This window comes from Trichoderma ghanense (assembly GCF_004382785.1).
Source record: "Trichoderma ghanense strain CCMA-1212 chromosome Unknown scaffold_20, whole genome shotgun sequence".
Lineage (NCBI taxonomy): Eukaryota > Fungi > Ascomycota > Sordariomycetes > Hypocreales > Hypocreaceae > Trichoderma > Trichoderma ghanense.
Window position 1 is genome coordinate 76,607 of NW_027395683.1, and position 16,260 is coordinate 92,866.

The 16,260-nt window shown below is 54.7% G+C and overlaps 7 protein-coding genes across 7 annotated transcripts; 3 read left to right on the forward strand and 4 right to left on the reverse strand.

Moving 5' to 3' along the window:
• Nucleotides 1-164: 164 nt before the first annotated feature.
• Nucleotides 165-2,018, reverse strand: CCMA1212_009922 (uncharacterized protein; the record flags this gene model as incomplete). The annotated part of the gene is made up of 4 exons (XM_073706985.1): nt 165-648; nt 722-1,626; nt 1,781-1,915; nt 1,992-2,018. 4 exons carry the CDS (start codon nt 2,016-2,018, stop codon nt 165-167), a joined length of 1,551 nt encoding a protein of 516 aa, XP_073554455.1.
• A 746-nt stretch (nt 2,019-2,764) lies between these two features.
• Nucleotides 2,765-3,847, reverse strand: CCMA1212_009923 (uncharacterized protein; the record flags this gene model as incomplete). The annotated part of the gene is made up of 1 exon (XM_073706986.1): nt 2,765-3,847. One exon carries the CDS (start codon nt 3,845-3,847, stop codon nt 2,765-2,767), a length of 1,083 nt encoding a protein of 360 aa, XP_073554456.1.
• A 478-nt stretch (nt 3,848-4,325) lies between these two features.
• CCMA1212_009924 (uncharacterized protein) lies at nt 4,326-6,125 on the forward strand (the record flags this gene model as incomplete). Its single annotated transcript, XM_073706987.1, has 1 exon — nt 4,326-6,125. The coding sequence occupies one exon, from the start codon at nt 4,326-4,328 to the stop codon at nt 6,123-6,125; it is 1,800 nt and encodes a 599-aa protein (XP_073554452.1).
• A 1,136-nt stretch (nt 6,126-7,261) lies between these two features.
• On the reverse strand, nt 7,262-8,295 carry CCMA1212_009926 (uncharacterized protein; the record flags this gene model as incomplete). The annotated part of the gene is made up of 2 exons (XM_073706988.1): nt 7,262-7,705; nt 7,798-8,295. 2 exons carry the CDS (start codon nt 8,293-8,295, stop codon nt 7,262-7,264), a joined length of 942 nt encoding a protein of 313 aa, XP_073554453.1.
• Nucleotides 8,296-9,028: 733 nt separating this feature from the next.
• Nucleotides 9,029-10,205, reverse strand: CCMA1212_009927 (40S ribosomal protein S11-B; the record flags this gene model as incomplete). Its single annotated transcript, XM_073706989.1, has 4 exons — nt 9,029-9,097; nt 9,160-9,398; nt 9,580-9,755; nt 10,198-10,205. 4 exons carry the CDS (start codon nt 10,203-10,205, stop codon nt 9,029-9,031), a joined length of 492 nt encoding a protein of 163 aa, XP_073554454.1.
• A 20-nt stretch (nt 10,206-10,225) lies between these two features.
• On the forward strand, nt 10,226-14,605 carry CCMA1212_009928 (Kinetochore protein spc7; the record flags this gene model as incomplete). The annotated part of the gene is made up of 3 exons (XM_073706990.1): nt 10,226-10,486; nt 10,545-13,896; nt 13,953-14,605. The coding sequence occupies 3 exons, from the start codon at nt 10,226-10,228 to the stop codon at nt 14,603-14,605; spliced, it is 4,266 nt and encodes a 1,421-aa protein (XP_073554500.1).
• An 820-nt stretch (nt 14,606-15,425) lies between these two features.
• Nucleotides 15,426-16,180, forward strand: CCMA1212_009929 (Protein SYM1; the record flags this gene model as incomplete). Its single annotated transcript, XM_073706991.1, has 3 exons — nt 15,426-15,445; nt 15,503-15,663; nt 15,795-16,180. 3 exons carry the CDS (start codon nt 15,426-15,428, stop codon nt 16,178-16,180), a joined length of 567 nt encoding a protein of 188 aa, XP_073554501.1.
• Between the last annotated feature and the right edge of the window lie 80 nt (nt 16,181-16,260).

The window sequence follows — 16,260 nt, forward strand, 5'->3', positions numbered from 1 at the left end:
TGAACTATTTGAAAGAAGAAAAGAAAACAAAGGCTCTAATGCAGTTGATCTATATATGATACCCACGCTTCGGCTTGACCGTTACCCAACCCACCTCTATACCATACCTAACCCAGTCCACAAAGCCATTGACTCCCTCCCTCCCTCCCTCCCTTTCTTACCCCCTACAAAGCATCCGTCTCCTCCAGAATCCCCAACGCACCCCCCACGAGATGCAAACTCCCCGTCACATACACCAGCACCTTTTCCTCGCCCGCCTCGGGCAAGCCCGCAGCCACCTCGCGCGCGTAGTTGAGCGCGTCTTCAATGGTCGGCAGGACGACGACCTTGGACTGGGGGTCGATGGCGGACCATTTCTCGGCGAAGCTGCGCTGGACGGTGAGCTTGTCGACTTCGGCCGGGTCGATGGTGTTGTTGACGAAGTCGCGCTTGTAGCCCGTCTGGGCGTAGGTGACGTTGGTGCAGAAGACGACGTGGTCGAAGGCTGGTCTGTCTTGCTGCTGCTGCTGCTGCTGCTGCTGCTGCTGTTCGTTGGGAGGCGCAGAAGAGGAGGTGTTGAGGGCTTTGAGGGTGGTGCAGATGGGTTGGAGAAAGTCGATTGCTTCGATGCGGCCTTGTTGGTTGAAGATCATGACTCTGGGGCCGGTCCTTTCGAAAATGTTAGCTTTTACTTCCCCCCTTTTTTTTGTCTGCTTTGAAAAGAGAAAAGGGGTAGACTTACCGGCCGGTGATTTCGCTGGCGAACCATTTAGACGACATCTTCAGGCTGTCTGCCGTGTGCGCGCCGTCGAGATGCCAGATGATATTCTTCTCCTGCTTGACCTCGCATCGGCCCCTGAAGACGCACTCTTCCAGGCCGTCGACGAATTCCTGGGGGAGCTTGTCTTGGGGCATCTCCTCCAGGAGGCCCAGCTTCTTCAGGACCGTCTCTGCAAGCGCGATTGCCAGCGTTGCGTTCTTCTTCTGGAACACTGCGTTGGGTCTGATCTTGACGCCCTCGAGCCGGGGGTCGATCTTCAGGACCTTGAGGTCGACGTTCTTTTCCTTTGCGCGGTTGACCAGCACTTCTTCCGCGCCGGGCAGCTGCTCGATGGTAAACGCCGGGCAGCCCGTCTTCATGATGCCGGCCTTGTGCCAGGCAATCTTCTCAACTGTGTCTCCCAGAATGGCAACGTGATCGATCCCAAGCGTGCTGATGCCCGACGCCACCGGCTTCTCCACGAGATTCGTCGAGTCGTACTCGCCCCCTATCCCCGTCTCGTACACGGCCACCTCGACGCCCTCCTGCAGAAAGGCATGCCAGCTGACGAGCGTGAGATAGCGGGCGTAGACGGGCTTGGAGCCAAACGGCGTGTCCTCGTCTTCGGGGACCTCCCGGGACTCCTCGAGGCGGTCCCAGACCTGGAAAAAGTACTTTGCAAAGAGCTCCTCGGAGATGGGGCGGGAGTCGATGCGGATGCGCTCCCGCACGGCCATGAGGTGAGGCGACGTGAAGAGGCCCGTCTTCCGCGGGCCGCCGTGGCGCTGCTGGTATTGAGAGAGGATGGAGTCGACGAAGGCGCAGGTGCTGCCTTTTCCCTTTGTGCCGGCGACGTGGACGATGTTGAGGCGGTTCAGATCTGCGGGCTGTGTGTGCGAGAGAGAGAGTGAGAGAGTGGTTGTGTCAGTTTCCGCCGTTTTGGTGTGAGATGAGGGTGGTTAATGATGATGATGATGATGATATGGGAGGTGTGAGATGCGATGAGGCGAGATGGAAGAAGGGGTACCGGGAGATACGGACTGTGTATCCGATTCGCGTGAGATATGTCCTCATCTTTGCGATGCCCAGGACCGAGTCGGGCAGGATGCCGGCCTTGCGACGAGCCTCAATCACCGCGAACGGCGTCTGAAGCTCGTTGAGCTTGTCAATCGCATCCTGTCGGCAAAGAGCCAATTAGTCATGACGCTACTATAAAGCACAGATGAGAGACGAGAGAGAGAGAGAGAGATACATTGTAAGACCTGCCTGAAGACGCCATGCTTCGCGCACCCGAAAGGCTCACGGCTACGTATTTGAACAAGGAGGTCGATGGCCGCGGTGATGCATAACGCATCCGGTCCAACGTCTGATTATTATAAGAGTGCTCGGAGAAGGGTTGGCAGGATTCACCTCATATGATAGGGACAAAAAAAAAATTAATTGTTAGGCGCTCTCCCCCACTGTCAGCGAGTGAGGAAAATCGCCGGGATCGGCTGGTTTGGTCGTGGGAGAAGGTGAGGTAAGGATGCCAGGATCGTGATTGGTCTTGTGATTGAGGTGTAAGACTTTCGGTGATTCTCTGTTTAGGCCTGTCGGGGGGCCGGAACTGTGAGCTCGGAGTTTCTTTGTTATCGAGTCGCTTTTGGATTGAATCGCTGAATGATGTTGTAATGGAGCTTTTTAGTCGTGAGAAAAAGACGGTGCCAATTGATGTTATCATAGCGTGTTTTTATCCGGATAGTGTCGGCATCGTCACTTGGCTGAGATTGTCCAACAAACACTCGACTGTGTAATGGCTGGCTGACTTTGCCTTATTTGAGGGAATGTATTTATCGTTATCAACTTGTGTTTCATGTTCAACTTGGATATTGGATTGTGCTGCAAGAGGTATCTGTGTTATAATGTCGAATCTTCAACGCTGGTCCTCATCACTAACAGCAGCACACCAAACTGACCCGCACTAACACGAAAAGCGTTCACCATTATCATCATCATCATCATCATCATAATACATTCAAAGCAACTTCAAGCTTCACCAAAGCTGATGCCCATGTCTAGTTCTCTTCCCACCTTTGCAACCACCAGCTTCTTCAGTCCCTGCTCCAAGCCGCTGAAAAACAAGGCATCATGCCGTCTGCCGCTGTCCGCCCAAGCCAAGCGCGACCTCCAGGTTAGCCAGTTGTCCGCCATGGATCCCTCGGGCGCTCGCAGGATCCCCGTCGCAAGATCCACGACCTGCCAGTTGCCCGGCCCCGGCAGCTTGCGCTCGTCGCAGGCGTAAAACACCGTTGCGCCGCAGGTGCCGCAGAAGCAGCGCTGGACGCCCGGCGACGAGGCGTATGCCTTGAGGGTCCCGATCGCGAGGTCGCTCTTGATCTCGGGCTCACAGTACGACAGAGGCAGAAACGCCCAGCCGACGAGATGCGTGCCGTTGGAGAGGCGGCAGTCGTCGCACACGTCGTACGAGGCCATCCACTTGCTCGCGTCGACGGGAGAGACGGCGTTGCGGAGGAGCGCATGGTCACGGATCTCCTGCGTAGGGCGCCTGATGGTGAAGGACACGCCGCCGCAGTGACACTGGGCGCGCAGCCGTTCTTGGCCGTCCTCGCCTACTTCGGGCTCTGCTTCGACAAGCTTGGCTCGAGCATCGTCCTTGGAAGGATTCCAGTCTGGCAGCTCGGCGCCGTCGTAGTGCGTCAGTACCCGCGCAAGGCCCTTGTCCTTGGCCGAGTCGCTGAAGACGTGCGTCTTGATCCGGAAGTTCTCAGGGCCATGGTCTTGGAACACCGACGTCGAAAGCGTCCAGCCCTCTCTATCTAGCGAAACGCCGGCAATGTGACACCCGCAAGTCGAGCAGAAGTCATACGTGCAATCAGCTCCTTTAACGGCGTAACTTGTCAAACTCTTCTCGCTCGACGGCGCAATGAACCTTGGCTTGAGTCCTTGCTCTTGCGTGCGAAACATGCACGGCGCTCCTGTAGTATAGCGGCAGACGCTGCAATGGCAGATGTTGACCCGAAGCGGAAGAGAGGCAACCGGGACATCGACCGTGAAGTGGACGGAGCCGCAGAGGCACTTGGCCTCGAGAGACTTGGTATGGTCTGGCATTGTGCGAGGGTTTCAAACTGAACAAGCAGTTCCGTGCTTGACTTCTATGCCACCTCAATGGCGATGATTCACGCTTTATGTATTCTGTCGTGATCCGCCATGCTTGCCCTCATGCCAAAGCCGACGGGCTTATGTGGGGGGTCTGAAGCTGAGTCTCGACGTCTCCCCGTAGACCATTCTGATATTAGCTGCCCATTTGGTGTGAGCAGCAAGCGTGAAAAGTAGATAAGCTGGACTGAATAGTTGCTCCGGATGACACCCGCCTCCCACTCTAGTGGGCTGTAGTACGAGTTATGCGACGATGTTAGTGGCGATGGAGATTCGGGGTTCAGATGCAGGGCCGGATTAACCGAGGTGCCGCCGGACAGCCCCCATTTTCCATACGCGCACCCAAACTCTTATCAAATTTTGCTTTCACCTTGCTCATCACTTCCAGGTTGTTCCATTGACACCGTCGGCCCTGCTTTGATCCCACGACATGTCGGATGCCAGAGACAGTTTTTCTGACCTCGAGAAGCACCGTCTACGGCTGGAAGAAACCGTCAGCAGCCTGCGGAAAGCTCTGCAGCACTGGCAGACCTGGGATGCCGAGTATGAGGCTCTCAAGGAGGAGGTTGAGGCCGTGAGCGCGCCCGCGGAGCTGCAGCGCATCCATGCCGACTTTGACGGCGAGCTGCTAAAAGGCAAAGAGCTCGACGACATTTTCGGGAAGCCGAGCCTCAAGTCCAAGGAGCAGATCATCAACGTCCTAGACCGCCGCATTGACTACGTCTCGAAGAACATCGAGACGCTGCGGAAACAGCTGGAAACAGCCGAGAACAAGTACGCTGCTGCGACGGTCATCAGCCAGCCTGACGCCGCCGACGAAGATGGCCAACCCATCATGGACATTGTCGAAGAACTGGACGATGACGACAATGTCATCTCCTTTCGGGTCAACAGGCCCGGCGAGTCTCTGGGCAGTGTCGAAGCTCTTCTCAACAAGGCCGGTGTCACAGACGATGCGGAGCCTCAGCCTGACAAGGAGAATGCGGCCTCAAGTAGCATAGTAGACCAACAAGAACCTCCTTCAAAAGCAAAGGATCAGAATTCTGCACCTGTGGCGTCACCTAAACCGCCTTCTCCCAAGCCTGGGAATGAGGTGAAGAAGACTGTCTCGTTCTCAGACGACACAAAACCTGCCGAGGAGCCGGAACCCGAAATATCATGGAGGGCGAAGCGTGTCAAGGAGATTATGGGCACCGCCAAAGAACAAGAGGACATTAGCATGCGGGCTGCTGTCATACCCAAGGACGAGTCACCGGAAGATGCCGCTCTGCGGCAGCAGATGCTGCGGTACGGCATGAGCGAAGTGGGAGCCGTTGTTGCCGAACTCGAGCTCGAGGAAGGCGATTCAGAGGAGATTTCCGAGCTTGACGAGGACTTTGACGACGACTATGACGATTACGATGATGAAGAAGACGAGGAAGACCAATACGGACGCTATCAGGGCAGCGTCGTCACAGACGAGTATCGTCGACGGATGCTTCAGCTGGAAAAGAAGCTTGGTATCAAGTCGCATTCCGCAAAGAAAACGCAACCCCCACCTGACGAGGACGACTCAAACGATGATGATAATGATGAAGGAATCGGCCGCATCGTTGTCAATAGAGAAGCAAAAGCCTCATCTTCCTCCGCTGCCACGAATGCTGCCCCGCTCAAGTCGAATCTCAAGGAGAGACAAAGTAGCGATCCCGAAGCGAAGAAGGGCGTCCGGTTTGCGGCCAGCCTCGATATCGCTCCCGAGAAGGAGGTTTCTGCTCCCGTGGTCAGCGAAAAGAAGGAGTTGGTCGATCCTCTAAGCGACATTGTCGAGCGTAGCAGCTCGTCAAGACCTAACACACACCAACCAGCTCAAGCAGCGAAAAGAGCGTCGCGATTCAAGAAAGCCAAAGACACTACAGACACAGCAAGCGCTGTTCCCAAGGGACCCCTGGATATTCGGCCCAAGTTCGTGGACGATCCCTTACCGCCGGTGCCGACTGGACCGGAGGGCGTCACAATAGCCGACACGCTCGTCGAGCGAGAATCGACGTCTGCTGCCATCGCCCCTGACGAGGTCAATGATTTGATGACTCACCAGGAGGTCGCCGATGAGTATCAGCGGATGCGCAAGAAGTTCATCCAGCGAGAAGGTGGGTTCCTCAAACCGGACGAGTCTCCCATCAAGCCCGTACGCAATGAGGTGGACGAGCAACCCACCAGCCGGTTCAGAGCTGCGCGGCTTTCGCGTCAGTAGTATGGAGAAGGTAGTCGATATGCAGTCGATCAATCTCACCATATGACTAAATCCCTTCTCGTTGACCTGGTGAAGTTTGGGAACATTGCTCCAAAGGATATTCTTCTCTCCCCATGATGCCTTTGCTAACCTGGTTTATAAACTCAAATCAATCATCGATATTCGGATCTGGACGCTTTTTTATACGAGCATAAATGGGCTGCAGCTATCAATCTGTTGTTCCATCTTGGTTCGATCCGAGAGTGAGTTCGGTAGAGTTCTCTGACACCATTACCCGACTTGGCAGTCTCCATGGTTCTGGTGATTCGTTAGGCTCTACACATTTATTGCTGTGTGTGAATGTTTTCCATTTTCTGTAATACAATAGATACCCAAATGAGACCTGTCTGAATCGATAATCTTTCGTTTGACACGTGCGACCAAGCAATCTCCGGACTCGTGTGATGTACATGTTTGAACAACATAGTCTCTTGGCTCACGTCGTTGGCGAAGCAAAAAAAGAAGACGGAAAATGAAAGTTTGGGAGAAAATAGTGGAAAGACGCAAAAAATATGTGATTCCGCCCGGGCTCGAACCGGGGACCTTTTCGGTGGTGTCAACTGAACTGTTAACGAAATGTCATAACCAACTAGACCACGGAACCAGATGCTTTTTCGATGTCTGATTCATGGCTTCCAGACCGCTATCAGCTTACTCACAGGGCTGTTGGAATTCTACGGGAGTTCGACCTCACCTCGTCTGACTTGAGCGAGTCGAGCAATTTTATTGAACACAATCCATAACCGGCAGGACAAGTCACCGAGGAAGGACATTACGGAAAGAAATGAATGAAGGATTACTGCCATGGATATGTCGATTAGTGTCCAATGATATATAGTCTGTCATTGTCAAGCCGCGACGGCCTCGTCGTCTATAGAGATGTAATACATGAGATATCCCACCCACGCTCATATGCCGTAGTTTACATTCGACCCCCCGTAGCAAAACCAAGAAAAAAAAAAGAAAGGAAAAAGCGCAGTGATGGCTACTATGAGACCATGCACGCATACATAACCCATACAATCGTCGTGTTGAAGCCAAGCAAGAAAAGTTCAAATCCCCTTCACGAAAACCAAAAACACCCATCATGCCAACCTTCACTTCCCCCTGCTAAACAGCGCAGCAATCGTATCCGAAAACGTCGCCTGCCCTTCCGCCCGCCGAACCTCCCTCTCCTCCCTCTTGGCGTCCCAAATCTTCTTGACGTTGCGCGCGACGTCCGCCTTGGCCTGCAGGTCCGCCCGCAGCGCCGCCTCCTCCGCGGGCCTCTCCTCCTCGGGCAGCTGGTCCAGCTTCTCCTTCCACTGCTTCTGAAGTTCCTCGGAGGGCTTGACGGCGGGCGTGGCGGCGGCGCTGCTGCTTGGCTTGGGGATGGACGGGTCGAAGGTCGGGATGAGGGTGCCGTTCTCCTTGGCCTTTTCGACCTCGGCTTCGTGCTGGAGCATGCGCTGGAAGAGCGCGTCGGCGTGGAGCTGGATGTCCTCGTCGACTTCTGCCGGGCGGCCTGCTACTGAGCCGTATCCCAGCGCTCTCAAGAATCTCTGTAGAGCATTGCAAAAAAAACATTAGCATTCTGGCCTCCTGAGTGGTACTGCGATGGGTAAAAAGGTGGAAGGGGGGAAAGCGCTCGTACAGATTGCATGGTGTAGCACCTCTCGAACCGCCGCACCTGATGCCGGCACATCTGCAGCTGGTCCTCCCAGCTGCCGCTCTTCATGCAGTTGATCCACTCCTCCTGCTGCGGCGCGCAGTTCTCGAGCCCGGCCCTCGCAATCGCCGCCTTGCGCTCCTTGTACCCCTCCAGCACGGACATGAGCTTGTCGTGGTCCGTCGAGTTCTCCTCCTCGACCTCTGCTAGCGGCCGGTAGTTCTTCCACAGATGCGCATACCGCCCGTCTTGGTAGAGGCTCGCCGATGGGACTGGCGCCGGCTCCGGCTTCTTCGTCTCTGGCGCCGCTGTCCCGGGGGGAGCATCTTGCCGCTGTGATGATGAGGATGATATCGTCGCTTGCTGGTTGGGGATGTATTTGACGGGGGATTCCTTTTCGAGAAACTCGCGGAGCTTGGGGTCCAGCTTGCCGAGGGGATTCGGGGCGTCGCCGCTGCCGAAGATTGAAGGTAGCCAGCCCATGGTGAATGTGCGAGAAGTCGAGGCCGTGGACGGCGACCCAAGGGAAGGGGTATCGGGGGTTCTTTTAAGAATCTGGAACCAAAAGGGATCGGGGTGGCTCTGACGTCCCCCAACAGAATAAGATCGGAGGATGCTTTTGACAAGGGTGTGAATATTACATAATGCGGGCGGGAGATGCACTGTGTGCAGTTTTATGGAGCCGTGCGCATGAACAGGAGGTTCCTTATGTCAACCTGCGTTTTCCCAGGCGTTTGTGCCACTGTATCGTTCTTACGGCCGGATTGAGGAGAAAGATAAAGACTTCATCTTCCATTGAGAGTGGCCAACGAATATCATCGTCTCAAGGTCGTCACATGAACCTCAGCAGAGGTACCGAGTATATCAGTGTAACAATCGATCCCGGCGTTACACGATGCTAAGTTCTCGAACCATCACTCTACCATCACTGTAGCCAAAACGCTCTGCAGATATTTAGACATTGATTTTATTCATTCATCACCCGAGGGCCTCATCGTCAAGATGTCCTTTGCATCGCGGTCCAGATGGGGGATCGAATTAAGCGTCGTAAACAGCCCTGAGACGTCGAGATCGTGGTCATGAATCCTTTTTTATTCACGATTGCGTCTACAACTCATTTTGTAAAGCAACTTCCCATGCCGACCCTCCAGCGGGGAATAACTTATTTTCCCCCCTGATGTTTATCACGCCAAAAATGCCAGTAGAGAAACCCAATTTAGAACTTGGAGAAAGACTTGACCGCCTTGCCAGTTCGGGGCAGAACGCGCAGGACGTTGAAGCGGATCTAGAGGGCGACGCGTCAGTATCAAGCCACACCATCGATGCCAGAATATCAGACAAACATACAGTCTTGCTGAGAGGCCTGCACTGGCCAACGGTAACCTGGTCACCCTCCTCGACACGGAAAGCAGGAGAGACGTGGGCGGCGAGGTTCTTGTGTCGCTTCTCGTAACGAGAGTACTTGGGGATGTAGTGGAGGTACTCTCTTCGGATGATGACGGTTCGGTGCATCTTGGTGGAAACGACGGTGCCGGTCAGGATACGGCCACGGATGGAGACGAGACCGGTGAAGGGGCACTTCTTGTCTGTAGTCATCAAAAGTCAGCAATTCCGGCCTCCGTGGAGAAGTCAATGTTCGTGTCCATCTCGTCCTCGTCGCGTCGATCGAGTCTTGCGTTCGTCCATGCTTTCCACCCATCTGCTCGATTCTTCCCATTTGCCCATCTTCGAAACCCGTCCAGTTTTCCGCCGTTGGTTCGCACGTACCGATGTAGCTGCCCTCGATGGCGGTCTTAGGGGTACGGAAACCCAGACCAACGTCCTTGTACCATCGTCGTCCGCCCTTGCCCGGTCTGGTGCTCTTGGTCTTGGTCTTGGAGTTCAAGAAGATGTGAGGCTGCTTCTGGAAAGCACGCTCCGACTGGACGGTCAATTCGGTGGCCCTGATGTGACTGTTAGCAAAAGGCAATTTTCGTCGACAGATCGATATGGCGCAGCGCTGGCGGGCGAAACTGACATCTTGAATTATCCTGCTCCGGAGAGGTACCGTAACTGAGGGCGTATCGTAGAGGGTGGGAAGACAATGTCGATGGTTTTGCACAGGATGGAGGAGTAGGGCAACGGCGCACTTTTTCGGGCCACTTTCCCACCTTAGGGCTTGCAAAATTTAGATTGGCTGATTAGGCGAACCAAGCAGTGGGGCGGGTACGTTATCGGCACGTGATGCCATCTTCACTCAGCGCTTGCGGATCGAAGGCACGTGACTTCCTCAGAGATGGATCTGGGCAGGCCTGCACCCCCACTTGCTGTGGCTGACCACCTGCAATGTGGCTAAGCGCTGTCGAGGTACGTACCGTTACCCCCCAAAGGTGAAAGTAAACAAACGCGGTCATCGGGTCCCTTTCGACGGTCCATGTCGAAACTCCAGCCTCGGACGGTCGTGACGGAACCACGACAGCGATCCAAGATGCCTGCGCCTGGCGAGTCCACCATGCCAACCACGCGCCGGACGAGGAAATCAATTGGCGTACACACCGAGCTTTCGAATTCACACAAGGAAAATGCTACAATGGACGTGAGCCAGTCAATGGCTGCGAGTCGCAAATCACGGAGCAAGAGCATCGGTCCCGGCGGGCTGGATGCGCTCAGGCAGGGGAACGGCAACAGGCGCGCGGTATGGAAATGCTTCTGCCCGACGCAGACGCTCAGACGGTTGCTGAACTCTCACATAGTCTCTCGCGGCGCCGACCAAGATCCCTCGCTCGATTCTCAAGCCCACGATTTCTCCTTTGCCCGAAATCCCACCTTTGAAACCCAAGTCGCAGAGAAAGTCAGTAGGCGCGTCAACACTGGGCCAGCCCGAGGATGAGTCAAGCGGATCCAAGATTGCCGTACGGACAGAGGAGGAGCAACAAGCTGCAGCGAGAGAGAGAGAAGAGCGCGAGAGGCGAGATGCTCGTCGCAAATCACTGGCCAATCGCAGAGTCTCGTTTGCGGCAGAGGCAACATTGCACACCTTCCATGAGGTGGAGTATATGCAGTCTCGAAATTCCGCAGAATCCAGGAGAAAATCAGGCTCCGGATTGAACAATCGAAGTGCCGGCGGCCAGAATACGGCCGAGGATCAGAGCACGCAAGGGAAGAGTAGCTCGCTTGGTGGACAGAGTAACGTCCAAAGCAAAGATGAGAACAGTACCTCACCTATCTATAGTTCGGATTCTGAGCCTGCCGATGCGGTCGAGGAGATCCCCACAGATGAGGAGGAAGCGGAGGAGGAGGAAAACTCCAACAGCGACTCTGACGACGGGACGATGATGAGCCTTGAGACAGAAGAGGTTACGGGTACAACCGTGGCATCCGAGAAGTCAATGGATGACTTGGAGGAAGATTCCTCTACACTTGACGAGGCTCTTCGCATGGCTGCCCGCCGCGCAGCTACCCAGCAACTTGGAGACGAGGATTCTGACGACGGTGAAGAGATCATACCCTCATTTGGTTGGGCGAGAAAGCCAATCCCGCAGCCCGCAACCACCGAGAACCAGGAGCCTGCAAAACCGCCGGCGGATCAACACTCCGATAACAACACAGAGATGGACATGGACATGGATATAACTCTTGCCATGGGCAAAATCATCAAGCCCCCTGCGCCTGGTGAAGCCGATAGGGAGCCAGAGCCAGAGCCAGAGCCAGAGCCAGAAGTCTCCATGGACGTCACTCGTGCATTTGGTGGCATTATCTCGAACGGGAGACCCAATGGTGCGCCTTCAGATTCCGGCGAGATGGAGGATGCCACGATGGAATTCACGACTGCGGTTGGAGGCATACATTACCCTGAGCTGCCAGGTGCCGACACCGACTACGACGAAAACGAAGACATGTCAATGGAGCTCACCAGCGTCATGGGAGGTCTGTTAGCTCGTCGACAACAGGAGCAGAATGAGGCCGCTCGACGCCAAACACTGAACCAGACTGAGAAGCTGGGTGATGATGCCACTATGGACATGACAGTTGGTTTCGGAAACATTCTCTCTGGCGCCAACCGGAACTTGACCAACAATGAAGACGAACACGGCGATGCCGATGCCGATGGTGATGAGACAATGGGCATGGACATAACCACAGCCATCGGCGGGATCATCAAGAACACCTCGCAAGCTTTTAGAAGGAGCCTCTTTGGGTCTCGAACAGGACTTTCAGAGAGCCCCCGGCAATCAACATCGGCAGCCGCATCGCAACCGCCCCCTGAGCAAAGCACTCCTCTTTCAAAGACAGCGTCGCAGGCTGTGCAAGGAAGGGCAGCCCAACTTGCTACGCCTCAAGCAGCCAGGGAACCCCTGATTGATTTTTCAACAACACCACCAACGCCCAAGTTTTCGACTACGCCAAAGACTTCTACGACGCCGAAAACTCCGGCATCGAAACCTTCTACAACCCCTCGGCAGGCCTCATCGTCGACAAAGACGCGAACGCCAACGTCGCAAAGCCGGATTCTCCGATCAGCGTCCAAGAAACCACCGCCACAGAGTGCAAGTCGAACCCCCTCACCCGTGAAATCAACTCCAAAGAGCAGCACAAAGTCAGCACAGCGGGATGTGTCTACACCTCGACGGCTCTCTGGAGTGGGTGCAGATCGGCCTGGCCTGGGGTCACCCCAAGTTGCTGCCATTTTTGACCGTCGAGAGTCTTTGACTGATTCGACGAGCACGTTCATTTCTGGAAAACGCGCTGTTGCTTTCAGCGATCCGAAGGTCTTGGCGCAAGAACTTGATCAGGAAAGCGACGAAGGGACTCGGCGGAAATCCGGTGGTCGCGACGCTACACTCAACCTTAGAGAGATGATTGATAGCATGAGTCCCAAGCGAAACCCGCTCAGAGGCCGAAAGAGCCTTCACATTGGCAGCGCGAGGGGTCTCCTGGGCAAGCGACCCGCTGAACTGGACGAGGAAGCGGAAGCCGAAGAGAATGACGGCGTCAAGAGATTGAGGGGTCGTCAGGGCAGCCCTGTGAAGAACGTGAAGCTTCAGCAGCCGCCTTCGAAAGAAGAGACCACCGGTAGGCTGAGACGATCAAGTCGATTGAGCTTTGACTTTTCCAGCAAAGTGTCTCAATCTGCTCAGTCATCTCCATTGAAAGCCAGCGACAGTGCCACTCTCTTGAGCCAAAAGTTTTCCAGAGCTGGAAAGGAGAACCAAACGGTTCACGATGTGCAAATACACCAGCCATTGGCGAACAACGGCCCTCAAGTTTTGGAAACAGTCGAAGAGCGTCAGATGCACCTCCAGGATTTCCTGAACTTGACTTCGATTCGCTTCATGGAGCTGAACACGACAAAGAGGCGCCACACAATCGCCCCGAGAACATCCCAGAGTGGCATTCTGCCAGACGGAGAAGATGACCGGTCTCTGGAGCGATGCGTCGTGGCGGGCGCTTGTACTGTGCCCATGCTGGAACTGTATCAACATTCCTGCCGAGAGTTGAAAAAGTACATCTCTGAAGGGCGAAGAATAGTCAAGGAGATTGAGACGGAGACGTTTGAAGAAAACCCGCCTCTGTTCCGAGAGTATCTATCTGCGACTCCCGACGTCAAGGCATTGATGGACAATCAGTTTAAGAACGTCAGGACTCATGCCCGTCACCTTAGCAAGGCGATGTGGTACGAATGGAGGATGAAGTTGCAGGACGGACTGAACGAAGGCCTCGTCAGCATCTCCGACGGGATGAAGGATGATCTCAAAATAATTGAGGAGCAAGAGAAGCTTTTGAAAAGCGTGATGCCGAATCTTGTGAGCCGTTACGACTCACTATTGGAAGAGAGCAGCAGCCTCGAGGAAGCTGCTAAAGAACTAGCCGACTGTGATCCTGCTGAACTCCAGGCGGCTCGAGAAGAGTTGACGAGCCTGGACGACGATGTCGCTCAGAAGAAGAAGCTTATTGCCAAGCTCCGCCAGGAGTTTGAGGCCTCGGCAGCTGACGTGGAGGAATTGACAGCACGGAAGGCCCAATGTCTTGCTGAGATCAAAGAGTCGGAGCGGATCAGGGAAGAGTGCCGTGGCTGGACCAGCACCGAGGTTAACAATCTCAAAGGTACAGTCGTCGTCGACATTGTCGCTCTTGAATAGCAAGCTAACAACCAATGGCAGCGCGGGTAGAGGCCATCGAAAAGCAGCACGGATGGGCCGTAACGGGCATCTCAGGCTCAACGCTGTCGATGACATACAGGCGAGAGATTGAGCTTGTCCTGGACGTTACATCCTTCCAACCGAAGCAGCCAAACTCGCCCATAGACGTGTGGTACATTGCCGATAGCCGCACAGTCAATCCTCTGCCCAAGACTGCGGAAAAGGATTTCCTTCTGCAATGCATTCGGGAACACATTCGGGCCATGTCACAGAGCCGCACGAAGCTGTCTCACCTCCTCGGCGTGGTGAAGGCCGCCTGGGACAAGTCGAACTGGATCTCTCGCGAAGTCGGGCGCATCAATGTCACGTTCCCGACAAAGGTCACCAAGACGTCCGATTCCAGCATGGCTGTTACTAGCTCCCTCCTGCTGGCACCCTTGGAAACGCGAATCGAAGTGATATTCAACCTCAAGGGATCCAGCGGGCCGGAGGGAGTCAATGTGGACGTCTCGACGGACGCCAAGGTCATCTACGGGGAACAATTCAACGTGGGCAAAGTCGGGGAGTTCCTGGGCACCAGGATAGGGAAGAGTGTTGGTGCCGAGGGCGAGCCGTGGAGCACTGTGGTGGTTGAACTGTATGAGAAGCTCATTGCTCGGGGGAAGAAGCAGTAGCAGTTTGAGTTGACGCTGTAATGATTCATGATGGGATTTGGTATATACGGGTCGTTGGATGGCTTGTACTGGCGTTGTTTGGGCATAAGATACCTTGGGCTGATGCTCTAGATGTTGGGTTATCAGGGACAGATGCGGGATCCTGCTATAGTTGTGTACGAATTGTTATTCAACACCGTTATGGGCTTATTGCATTGCAGCTGCATCGAATTTGGACGATGGGGAACGGGTCGTGCCCAAGTCTGTCTAGCTGAAGGCCGTCTCGCGGTAGAACATCAACGTCTCTGTCTTGGGCGAACTCATGATTCAAACCGCCTAGTTTTAGCGAGATTTAACCCCCAAGCACCCAAGGTACATAAGCCGTCTGTACAGTACTTCCAGCTGCAGTGAGTGATCGGCCCTCCTCCACTGACTCTCCTATTTTTCATCCAGTTTTTTTTCATCTCGTGCACATCTGAATTTTCTCTCATTCTTCTCCCACCGAGTTGCAGAAGCTCTCAAGATTCAATCTGACTTCCCCGTCATATTATCCTCTCACCCCGTCTCTGGGGTTGTTCATTCCAATTCCCCCCAATCTCCGCATATCGGCCCCCGGTCTGCTAGTGAGAGGAGTTACCCAAACTGGCAATCCACCGCCCATTTAGGCATCCTCTATTTAAGACTTGGGTTACTCGCCGTCTTCTCCTCGACTCCCAAGCAAACCTAGACAACACAACCTCTTTTTCTTTTCAAAACTCTTTTCTTATTGCACATTGGTGCCGGCGTTTCTATTAGACGGATAGATTCTTTCTTTTGATTTTTCTTCAATTTTTTTTTCATCATGGCGTCCTTTTTCCGCTGGTAAGTTTGCCACCGCTGGCTGATCCCGCCTTCTTGGTTTCTGACAACGGGCATCAGGTACAATGGAAGGCTCGCAGCCCGTCCGTTCCTCACGCAGGGCGTGACGACTGCAGTTCTGTTTGCAACTGGCGACATCACCGCCCAGCAGCTTGTCGAGAAAAGGGGCATCAAGGGCCACGACACCTCGCGAACCAGCCGCATGGCGCTCTATGGTGGCTGTAAGTTTTTATTTGGCTGCCTAAACCCACATCTCCTCTCGCCTCTCTTCCCCCTTCTCTCTATCCCGCACCAGCGGCCACCGCACATCAGGTCCATTGAAAAAATTTTGCTAACCCAGCTGATCGTGTAGGCGTCTTTGGCCCTGTTGCTACGACCTGGCTGGGCTTCCTGGCTCGTCGCGTCCGCCTCAGGAATGCCCGGGTCGAGACCCTGGCGCGCGTGGCGGCTGACCAGCTGCTGTTTGCTCCCGTCATGATCGGAGTCTTCCTCAGCAGCATGGCCACGATGGAGGGCAAGAGCGCCAAGGAGCGCCTTGACCAGACCTGGTGGCCTGCCCTCAAGGCCAACTGGGTGCTGTGGCCGGCCGTCCAATTTGTCAACTTCACCTTCTTGCCTCTGCAGTACCGCCTGCTGTTTGCCAATGTCATCTCCATTGGCTGGAACAGCTACCTGAGCTGGGTCAACAGCAAGGGCGGCAGCGAGGACCACGAACTGATCGCCGCCCCGGCCACTTAGACTGTGTTCTTTGTTTGCTGGTTACTGCTGCTTTGACACCATCAGGTTTCCTTTGTTTCGATGATTTTGCCTGCGCTAGA